The sequence below is a fragment of the Balaenoptera ricei genome, chromosome X (genome assembly GCF_028023285.1).
Source record: "Balaenoptera ricei isolate mBalRic1 chromosome X, mBalRic1.hap2, whole genome shotgun sequence".
NCBI lineage: Eukaryota > Metazoa > Chordata > Mammalia > Artiodactyla > Balaenopteridae > Balaenoptera > Balaenoptera ricei.
Window position 1 is genome coordinate 63,841,146 of NC_082660.1, and position 11,245 is coordinate 63,852,390.

General features: G+C 53.6%; 1 protein-coding gene across 1 annotated transcript; it reads right to left on the bottom strand.

Annotated features, from left to right (window-relative positions):
* Nucleotides 1-312: 312 nt before the first annotated feature.
* CXCR3 (C-X-C motif chemokine receptor 3) lies at nt 313-1,630 on the bottom strand. The gene has a single exon (XM_059910392.1). It carries the CDS (start codon nt 1,628-1,630, stop codon nt 485-487), a length of 1,146 nt encoding a protein of 381 aa, XP_059766375.1. The 3' UTR covers nt 313-484.
* Nucleotides 1,631-11,245: the final 9,615 nt, after the last annotated feature.

Genomic DNA, 11,245 nt, shown 5'->3' on the forward strand with positions numbered 1-11,245 from the left:
CAGAGCCTGGGCAGGGCTGGCTGCAATGATGCACTAACACACCCTGGTCCTGATTAGCTTGTTTATTGAAAAGTTTGAAGCAGAGTTTTAGACATAAAAATCAAAGTGAGCAAACACAGAGGTCTCGGGAACCACAGCCATAGTGACTGCGGAACAGGAGGCCCGGCCAAGGCAGCTGCCATTATGCTGTTGGCCTCATGCTCCCTGCATACGGGGAAGGCTGAGGCCTGGTTACTGAATTAGGAGGGTGGTGGGGTTCCGAGCGGCCAAGGTAAGAAGGGCCTGAAGGCAGCCACCTCTGAAGCGGCGGGATGGGGGCTGCGCAGCTAAGGAGCAGTGATGGCGGGCGGCTCCCTGGGAGACCCAGCAGTACTGGGGCCATCGGGGACTCCAAGGAGTGTGTGTCTGGGGAGCGAGCGAGGGAGGAGCCTGGAGTGTGGGGGGAGTCGGGCTGCGTGGGAAAGGGGGATCCCCCATCCCAGCCTCACAAGCCTGAGTAGGAGGCCTCTGTGGTCTCAGACCAGGATGAATCCCGGCGGGAAGCCGGCGGCTGCCGCTGGTGGCCCCTCTGGTCAGGGCAGCCCAGGCGCATGAGTAGGATCCACATGCGCTCTCGGAACTTGACACCCACAAAGGCATAGAGCAGAGGGTTGAGGCAGCAGTGCATGTAGCCCATGCCCGACGTGACCGACTTGGCCACGTCCACACTGCTTTCTCGGCCACAGTTGCGGGCCACGGCCCCCAGGTCCATGAGGGTGTCCACCAGCACCACCAGGTGGTAGGGGGTCCAGCAGAGGGCAAAGGCCACCACCACCACCACCACCAGCCTCATGGCTCTGAGCCGCCGCTGGCCCCTGGAGACCAGCAGCACAGCCAGGATGCGGGCATAGCAATAGGCCATGACCAGCAGGGGCAGCAGGAACCCGGCGACCAGCTGCAGAACGCGCAGGGCCGTGCGGCCCACCTGCGGGAAGCTGTACTGGCAGTGGGTGGCGTTGAGGCGCTTGTCGTGGTGGGCGGACAGGAAGATGAAGTCCGGGAGCGCAAAGAGCAGACAGAGCCCCCAGACCGCCACGCAGGTGAGGGCCACGCGGGTCGGGGGCCCCCGGCGGTAGAGCTGGGTGGCGTGCACGATGCTCAGGTACCGATCGAAGCTGATGCAGGCCAGCAGGAGGGCCCCCGCGTAGAAGTTGATGTTGAAGAGGGCACCCGCCACTTTGCAGAGGCCGGAGCCGAAGACCCACTCGACGGCCGCGTCCACCGCCCAGAGCGGGAGCGTCAGCACCAGCAGCGCGTCAGCCACGGCCAAGTGCAGCAGGAAGGTGTCGGTGCTGCTCAGGGCCGCCCGCTGGCTCAGCAGCACGGCCGCCACGGCGCCGTTGCCCAGCAGCCCCAACATGAAGAGGAGGCTGTAGAGGACGGGCAGGAAGGCCCGGTCGAAGTTGAGGCTGAAGTCCTGCGGGCAGGGTGGGGAGGCGCAGCAGGAGTCACTCTCGTTTTCTCCGTAGTCGTAGGAAGAGTTTTCCAGGAGGAAGGCAAAATCCGAGGCTGGGAACTCCTGGCGTTCACTCATCTGTGGAGGGAGGGAGGGCACAGAGCCTGTGAAGGCCTTAAAAGTCACTCCTTCCATTAGGAATCTGAGATTAACAGATACACACCACGACATGTAAAACAGATAAACAGCAAGGGCCTACTGTATGGCACAGGGAACTATATTCAATATCTTGTAGGTTATCTATAATGGAAAAGAATCTGAAAAAGAATAGATATATATGTAAGCATAACTGAATCACTTTGCTGTACACCTGAAACATTCCTGTAAACCAACTGTACTTCAATTAAAAAACATCACTCCTTCAAGATTTAGTCTGAGGAGCCTTTCTCGAAGCAACTCCTCTGGAAGGCAGGCCCGGAGGCCTGGGCTGCACCCTGTAACTGTCCTGCCTTTCTTCCGAAACCACGCCCTCTGAGCTCCAGGTGCCCGGCCTGGGTGCTGGGCTGGTAACTTCCCTTCTCAAAGGCTGCTTCTCTCTCTCCCTTCTGGGTCATCCCATCGGCCCAGGGATTGTGGACTGGAGGGAGAGCTTCCATCTTGTGCCCGGAGCCCTCCCGGCCCCCTCTCCTCTCTCCTTGCCCTTCCTTCATGGCTTACGGTCCTCAGTGTCCTGGCCACGCCTAGTTCCACCACCTCCGTCCCCTGGCGCCTATGCGCAGTCCCCTCTCCCAGTCACTGGCCCTCCTCTTCCCTCCTCAGCCCTTGTCTGGGGACTCCTACTTCCTGCCCCCCCACCCCATGGGGCCCCTCTACAAATCACTGCAGCCCCCCAACACATGCTTTCTGCCCCTGTCCTTCCCCTCCCCTACACTGAGGCCTGCCACCTGCCGGGGACTTGCCCAGCAAGCTCTATTAGAAACATTCCTTACCCCCTGCCCCTGCAAACCACCCCACAGCTGAGGGCCTCCCAGGGGCCAATTCAGTCCGGCATGGAAGATCAAAGTTCCAAGTCAGAGCTGAAGGGAGCCTTGGGGACCGTGCGGGGTGAGCCTCAACCTCATGCGTTTCGCAGATGAGGCACCAAAGCCAGAAAGGGGAGGGGTCTCGCCTGTGGTCATTCACAAGTCAGTGGCCAAGGTGGTTTCCCAATTCCCGGTCCAGTGCTCCTTCTACACAACCCCTGCATTCCCTACCTATTCACCCAACCCTCTGGTGGCCCTGGCTTGTGGGCCAGCCCTCACCTTCCCCTAGTGTCCTAGGCTCTCCACTTGGAGCTGTGGTCTGGCCTGGCTGGACAGCGGCACTTACCTCGGGGACCATGGCTGGGCTGGTACTCTGGCTGCCTGGCCGTGTGCTGCCTGCCCCTCTGCTTTGGTGCTTGTGGTCGGGAACCTGCGCTACACAGAGGAAGTCAGGGTTTCACGCGGTTCTCGGCAGCAGCCTCTTCCAAGGTGTTATCTATACCAGAACTCCCTAGACCCAAGGACACGGGGCTCCTACCCCAACATCCCACTGGCCCTGGGAAGCTGCTCTGGGAGTTGAACACAAGCCTGGGACCAGAAAGCCTGGGGCCGAGGGAGGGGCAGGGGCAGGTGATTTGAGGGGAGAGGTCTGAAGGAGAAGCAGGGCAGCTGGCAAGGGCAGGGGTAAGAACTGCTGCTCATCCGTCCTGGGCTGGAGCTGCTCTCGCACGATTGTGGACTGGATAGCTAAACGTGTTAACTCTATAAAGGAGGTTAACCTTCTTAAAAAAATGAAAATATTTGAAAGCAATCCATCACACTAATTCTAGTCCTTTACCATTGCCCCTCCCTGCTAAGCAACAGGGGCAAGGAAAGGGAACTGCTAGTAATGAACTTGCTGTGTGCTGGGTGTTGCTTTAGGCGTTTTCTCTGACACTGCCTCATTCCAACCACACCACTCCCTTGTAGGGGCGGGGGTGGGGGGGTTGGGCGGCATCCCCATGGCTCATCCAGAAAGGGGAAAGGCCTTCGGCAGACATAACAAGCAAGGGTAGGTGCTAGGATTGAACCCACAGCTGTCTGACTCTCCTTTTACCACTCCTCACACTGCCTTCAGTTGCTTCCTAATGGATAAACAATGATATATTCACATAGTTAAAAACAAATGAACTTAAAGCTATATATTTTAACATGGACGCATCTAGAAAAGTCAATGACCAATGGTGGAAGAGGCAAGTTAGGGAATACTGTGTATAGTTTGACACCACTTAGGTAAATTCGAAAAACCACACACACAAAACAATACCGTGTTGTTTTGGATACAGCTATTTGTCCTAGAAGTTTAAAGTAGGGACTGGACACACCACACATCCATGAGAGCAGTTGCTTCTGGAGTGAGGAGAAGGGGAAAATAGGGTTGGGGAAGACTACATGGGGATCTCCCTATTGCCCTGCTCTCATTATCAGAGGGAAAAGGCAGCCCCTTGCCTCTCCCAAGCAGTTTCCCTCTCTCCTCATAGGTGAAAAGCAGAGAGACAGAGAGAGAGAGAGAGAGAGGGAGACTGAGACAGAGGCTATGGCATTGGGGTCCAGTTTTCATCCAGAATGCGTCACCTGAGCCTCCAGGCTTGGGTCTGGAATTCAGCTCAAACTTAATGGACAAAACACACACTTGTGAGGCAGAGAGGTCCTTCCCTGCCTCCTGTGGCCAGAAGATGTGACTATCCTTGCTCTAAGCAGTTTGTCACCTGCAGGATCCAGGCCAGAGGGAACTAAGGGCTTGGAGGAGGTCAGGAGCAGCACAAGTGGAGGGGCCTGGGAGGATTCCAGAAGCCACAGCAGTTAGGATAGGTAGGACTTGGCAGGTGACTTGCCTGCAGGTGGAGGAAGACGGGTGGGAGCCGGGAGCACAGCTTCCGATGCTGGTCCATGAAGAGTTTCCATTCACTGGGCTTCTACAGGTGAGAGAAAGGAGGAGAACAAACAGCTCTATTTGTTCAACTTAAAGGAGGTTCTTGTATTCTGCAGTTATGGCCTTCATCCCCTTTTTGGTATTAAAAGGATCTTCTCTTTATGAAATGTTGGTGACAATAGCATCCTGTGTTAGCAGGAGTTGACAGCCCAGTGTGGGTCTTCCAGATACATGTGAAATTTCTAAGTTTAGGGACCTCTGGTCTCCTTCCTGTGTCCCAGTCTCCTCATTTGCCACATGGGGACCAAGATCCCCACCTTCCTGGGTTGCTGGAAAGGAGAAACGAGATGAGGTCAGCTAAGAGTGTTGGAAAGGTGCAGAGAGCTTTCCTTTCTGCGTTGGGCCGTATCCTGAGAGGCCAGCCTGGGCTGTGGTGTGGACTGTTCCCGCTTCTCCCGGTGTGGCCGTGATGCAGTGGGAAGAATGGGAAAAATGCTGAATTTGTCTGGCTCCAGCCCTGACTCCACCCCGTTCGAGGTGTGTGACCTTGGACCTATGACATAACCGTTTTTGAGCTGGTCTCAGCAAGGGTGTTATAAGATGATCTGAGGGTTTCCCTGGTGGCGCAGTGGTTGAGAATCCCCTGCATCGGCAGGCGGATTCTCAACCACTGCGCCACCAGTGGTTCGAGCCCTGGTCCGGGAAGATCCCACATGCCGCGGAGCAACTAAGCCCGTGCGCCACAACTACTGAGCCCACACACCACAACTACTGAAGCCCGTGCGCCTAGAGCCCGTGCTCCGCAACAGGAGAAGCCTCCGCAATGAGAAGCCTGCGCACCACAACGAAGGGTAGCCCCCGCTCGCCGCAACTAGAGAAAGCCCGCGCACAGCAACGAAGACCCAACGCAGCCAAAAATAAATAAATAAATAAATTTGTTTAAAAAAAAAAAAAAAAAAGGATGATATGAGATGACCAAAGCTGTGAGGTCTCCACACAGGGCTCAGCCCTTAGTAGAAGCATATCTGAGAAGGCGGAGTGTGAGGGATACTGGCCACAAACCCAGAGTCCCTGGGAGCCCTTCCATGTCAGGGGAGCCCTGGGACGGAGTGTGCTGCCCTGTGGACGTGGCTGGAGGGCGGATCCTTCGGGAAGGCTGCCCCATGCCTTAGCTGGCAGGGTTTGGCCAGTCCTGGCCGAATCCTCTGGCTGCCCCACTGTGTCACCTTAGGCGAATCATTTTACCTCTCTGCCTTGGTTCCCTCATTTGAAAAGTAGGGATGAAGCTAGTCCACCTGTGTCAGGGCTGCTCTGTGAACTGTAAACGATACATATGGCACAGGGTAAAGAACACAGCGAGCAGCAGTTTCCTCCCCTTCTAGTAACTTTCCAGACCAGCCCCTCCCAAGGCCACAGAAGGTCAGGTCTGCAGTTGGCCACTGCTGTCTTTCACAGCTCACATGCCTCAGAAGGTGCCGAGCCAAGAACCTTGTCTGGCCCACTAACTTGGCCCTCTCCTATCCCAAGCAGCCCCCAGACCAGCTTCCAAGCAGGCCCAGCCCTGGGGAAGACCCACCTAGCCAGGAGCCTGCACCCTAAGCTCTGGTAGCTGCACCCTTCTGCTTCTGGCCTCCCGAGACACCAGTGGGGAAGCTTCAGAAGGAAGTTAGTCAGAGTGAAGCTGCTCCGAGCCCCACCTGTGGTCAAGGTGTGAAATGTGCACCTGTCTCTTCTCTGCCACCCCTCCCCCTGTTTTTTTTTTCTGTCTTTCACACCTCTGGGCTGTGGTTTGGGGAGATGGGAGGCTTGAAGGTCTGAGCCCTGGGCCCGGTCCCTCACAGGAAGGAGGGCCTCCACAGCTGTCTGTCAGGCCAGCCAGGGAAGGGGGCCACTTCCTCTTCCTCCACCCTCTCAGTGTCTGCTGTTTCACAGCCTCTCTCGCAGCTTCTCCGAATGCCCCTGGGAGCCCTGCTCCCAAAGCCCCTTGGACTAGGCTGCTAGCGCCCAGCTGTCAGGGGGGCAGGCTCAGCGAGGCCCAAGCTTTCCGTGGGTCTCAGGCGGTGGCCCAGACTGGGACAGAGCCTTTCTTACACAAAATGAAGAGTCCTAACCCCACGAAGGGGGTGTGCGTCTGCCCCAGACACTGCTGGGACCCTGCGCTTCCTTCTGCCAGCTGTGGATTTCACAAGAGAAGGAGAGCTTAAGTCACAGGGAGGCCCAGGGACTGGGAACTGCCCCCTCCTCTGTCCTTTTCCCTGCAGCTCTGAGCCCTACAGGGAGGCAAGTCCTTTCCAAGTGCTGGGGCCTCAGCAGTCCAGGCCCGTGGGACTGAGCCCCCAAGCTATGGGGGGTGCTCATTCTTTTGGGGACCAGGGAAGGAGGATGTTGCTGCCATCTGTCAGGTGGCAAGGGGAGACAAGGCAAGTCAGGCCATGGGACCAGCAGGTGCCAAGGCCAGGCAGCGAGGAAGAGCTTGTCAGCCCAGGAGCAGGCAGTCTGGTTGGAAAAGAGGGTATGTGTGAAAGCAGGGGGATGGAGTGGGCTGGAGAGTAGTTCAGGAGCCAAGCCCTGCCACCAAACACAATGACCTTCCTGTCATCCTGTCCGCAGCAGTGCCTGGGAACCAGTAAATAATAATAGCTTCCACTTGGCAAGCCCTTGCTTTTGTACACACGATCTTCTTTAAACCTTTCAGCCTCCCGGGGAGCCAGAGGTTGCTGTACTCATTTTGGAGAATGGAGCGGAGGTTCAGAGAGGTGAAGTGACCTGTCCTAGGCTAGTCAGCCAGCAGGGTTTGTGACAACATTCCTACCCGGGCTGCTTTCTAATGTGCTCTCCCAACCCCTGCAATCATGCTGCCGCCCGAGGACTGGATCTTTCAGGAGCCACACCTTACTCACCATGCCGCCCCAAGCAGGCATCCTGTGTGAGGGCAGGTGCTCACCTGGCGGGGACTGTGCCCTAGAGGGAGCTTTGGTAGACCTCACCACGTCCCCATTCTTCTGCCCTGCTCCTCCCCACTTACTAGGGAGAAGAAATGTCAGAATCTCCAGGACGAGGAGTCTGGAGGACAAAGCAAAAATCCGCCGAGTGCCAGACCCCTTTTGCGACGTCTCCAGGAGGATCTGTGGTGCTTCCAGAGGTCTCCCTCCCACCACAGGCTCCTGAAGACCTGGCTTGGAAAATTCCCCACCTCTGCGGTTGGTGTGCATCTGTTCCCATCCCCCGCCCCGGTCCCTGGGACGCCACCTCTGCTCTTGGGCCTGTCCGGACTCTCCAGAGGTGCAGGTGGTAACACTGGCAACGCACAAAAGTTCTATCATGGAAGCCTGACCTTGATGAATTCTTTTTTTTTTTAAATTGAAGTATAGTTGATTTATAATGTTGTGTTAGTTTCTGGTGCACAGCAAAGTGATTCAGTTATATATATATAATATATATATATATATATATATATATATATATATATATATATATATATTCTTTTTAAAATATTCTTTTCCATTATGGCTTATTACAAGATATTGAATATAGTTCCTTGTGCTATACCAGTAGGACCTTGTTATCTATTTTATATATAGCAGTGTGTATCTGCTAATCCCAAACTCCTAAATTTATCCCTCCCCCACCCCTTTCCCCTTTGACAACCTAAGTTTGTTCTCTATGTCTGTGAGTCTGTTTCTGTTTCGTAAATAAGTTCATTTGTATCATATTTTAGATTCCATATATAAGTGATATCATATGGTATTTGTCTTTCTCTGTCTGACTTACTTCACTTAGTATGATCATCTCTAGGTCCATCCATGTTGCTGCAAATGGCATTATTTCATTCCTTTTTATGGCTGAGTAATATTCCATTGTATACATGGACCACATCTTCTTTATCCATTCATCTGTTGATGGCTGCTTCTATGTCTTGGCTATTGGAAACAGTGCTGCTATGAACATTGGGGTGCATGTAACCTTGATGGATTCTTGAGTCCCCATCACTCCCTCAGTTAACAGGGGGAGGATGTCCCCCTGCACTGCTCAGCTGGGCTGCCCCGTGGAAGTCATTGGCAGGCCCAGCGTTTGCTTCTTGCACTTCCTTGGATCATCCCCACAGAGTGAGGTCAAATGGGACAATAAGAACAGCTGACATCTATTGATTACTTACCTATGCGCCAGGCACTATTCTAAGAGCTTTATTGGGATGAACTCATTTCATACTCAAACTATGTAGTAACTATGACATCGTTACTATTATCAGATGGCAGAAACACAAAGTTTAAGGAACTTGCTCAAAGCCACGCAGCCAGCAAGGGGCAGAGACCTCCTGCTCTCACCTACTATACTATCATGCCTTTTAAGGTGAGAGGGACTGGGGTGGAGGGCGGTGTTCAAGGAGGATGGCTTTGGCCTTCTTTGTAATGTTTTACAAGGAGATTGGATTCACGTATTAGCTATGTGATTAAAAAAAAAACTATCCAAAAGGAAAATAAAATTCAGCTAAAAACCTGGGACAATTGGTGAAATTTGAACATGGCCTGGAGATGAGATAAAAACCTTATATCCATGCTATTTTTCTAATGAATGTCTTTGTTTGTAGAAATTATGATTGAGGAATTTATGGGTAAAAGCCTATCACATCTGCGGCTTTCTTTCATATGACTTGGAAAAGAGATACGCAGAGTGAGAGAGGATGCACAAAGGATAAAGGCAATGGGGCAGCGTGCTACTAACTGGTGATACCGGGAAAAGGTATAAAGGAGGTCTTTGTACTATTCTTGCAACTTTTCTGTAAGTTTGAAACTATACCAAAATAAAAGTTACTGAAAGGATCTCTCTCATGCAGGATGGGTTTGGTGTCAGGCGCTATTCCCAGGACCAGCTTAGAGGTCTTGTGAGAAGAAGATGGGGCCGAGGTGGTCTGGAAACAAATGCTCACTGGCTGTGTCCTCTGGTGTCGTCCCCAGGAAGCTCCCTCCCATGACTCAGTCCCCTCCCCTTCTCCCCTCCAGCCTCACTTTACTTCTGGACTCCTGGCTTCTTCCCTTTTCCCACAGTCTGGCTACCTCCAGCCTCTTGGCCTGGAGTTCCTCCCACCTTTCCCCTCTGCCTTTTGAACCAGGAAGGGAAGCGCTGCCTGCTTTCCAGGTGGAAGGCACTGGCAGCCCAAGCACTCCTTCTCCAAGCCCCTCAGGGCCCCTCAAAGAATACAAGCCGTGCCTGAGGCTCTCAGGGTGACCCCATTCTTGCCTCAGACTGGCTGAAGAGAAGGGATTGGGGCTTGCGGCCTTCAGAGTGTCACCAGCTGAGGGCCTGGAGTTCTTGTTTCCAAATGGAAGTGGACCTGCCAAGTTGGGTGAGGTCCCTGTCCGGGAGGCCGCTCTCCCCGAACAGCCGGCAGTCTGGGCAGGGGTTCTTGGCTGCTGCTGGGCCCCCACGAAGAGGAAAAGGCACACGCTGGAAACTACGCTGCCTGCCGCTAAGGCGCTCCACTGAGCAGGAGCTGCTGGGTGATGGTGTCCCTCCCTGGGTGCTTACCTCGAAGGGAACCCCGTTGTGCGTTAAACTGGCCTCCCAGGACCCTGCACAAGGCCCCTTGCTGATGGGCCTGACTCTGGTCTGAACTCTTCCTGCCTGGACTCTCTGGCCTTCTGGAAAATTCCTCCGCCAGCTAAACGAATTTCCCAAAATCCCAGTGGGGTATGGTGGTGGCCTGGGGGGCTTTGTCCACATGTCCTGTGCTGCCATGGCCCTGGCCTTGCCTTCCATTATTGTTGGGCCCATATTTCTCCAACTAGGCACTAAGTCATCTGCATGGGCACAGGCATTGGGGCTCGTCTGGCCAGAGCTGAACTGGCCCCATGCCAGGCAGTCCAGCAGAGCAGGTCAGCACGCGGACTCTGGAGCAGCCTGCTATTCAGGCTGTCTGAACTGGATTCCTGGCTCTGCCATTTACTAGCTGTGTGACCTTGCACTGGTTACTTCACCTCTCTGTGCTTTGGTTTCCCTCTCCGGATGAACAGAGTCAGTATGCTGTATATGTCGAGTTGCTCCGGACAAGGCATGGCACGTGGTCAGTGCTATATCTGAATCGTGAGCTACCCTCCTCCCTGTGGCTGCCGAGATCCTCCCAGGACTGGACACACCCCCGGGGGTAGCTTCATTTTTAAAAGTTTTTATTTATTTTCTTTTTTATAAATAAATAAAAGTATAGTTGATTTACAATGTTGTTAGTTTCTAGCGTACAGCAATGTGATTCAGTTATACATATATATCTATCTATTCTTATTCTTTTCCATTATGGCTTATTACAAGATGTTGAATATATTTCCCTGTGCTATACAGTAGGACCTTGTTGTTTATTTTATATATAGTAATTTGTATCTGCTGATACCAAACTCCCTCCACCCCGCCCCACCCCATTTTCCCGTTTGGTAACCATAAGTTTGTTTTCTATGTCCAGGGGCAGCTTCATTTGCATTGAGGTACTGCACACCCCAAACTGGAAAGCCTAAGCCTTGGTCCTGAGTTGCCGAATTGGTCAAAGCGCTGATGCCTTTGGCTGTGGGACCTGAACGACAGTTTGATCCCTGTGTCCAGGTCTTCATGGGTGATGGGGTGAGAGGTCCCTTCCAGACGCAGAGCCCGGCTGGGTGGGCTGTCTGCTCTGTTCTGCGGCTACAGAGGGGACTGGGTCTAGAAGCTGAGCCTTGCTTCTGGGGCTCAGGACTTAAAAGGACCTTGAGGACACACCAAATTGGAGACATGCTTTCCCCTGTGATATCCACAAGTTCCTCACTCACAGAATACCACTTTAATTGCTGACTCAGCCAAAATGTCTGTCGATGATGGGACCGACAGAAAACAATAACAACAATAATACTAGTC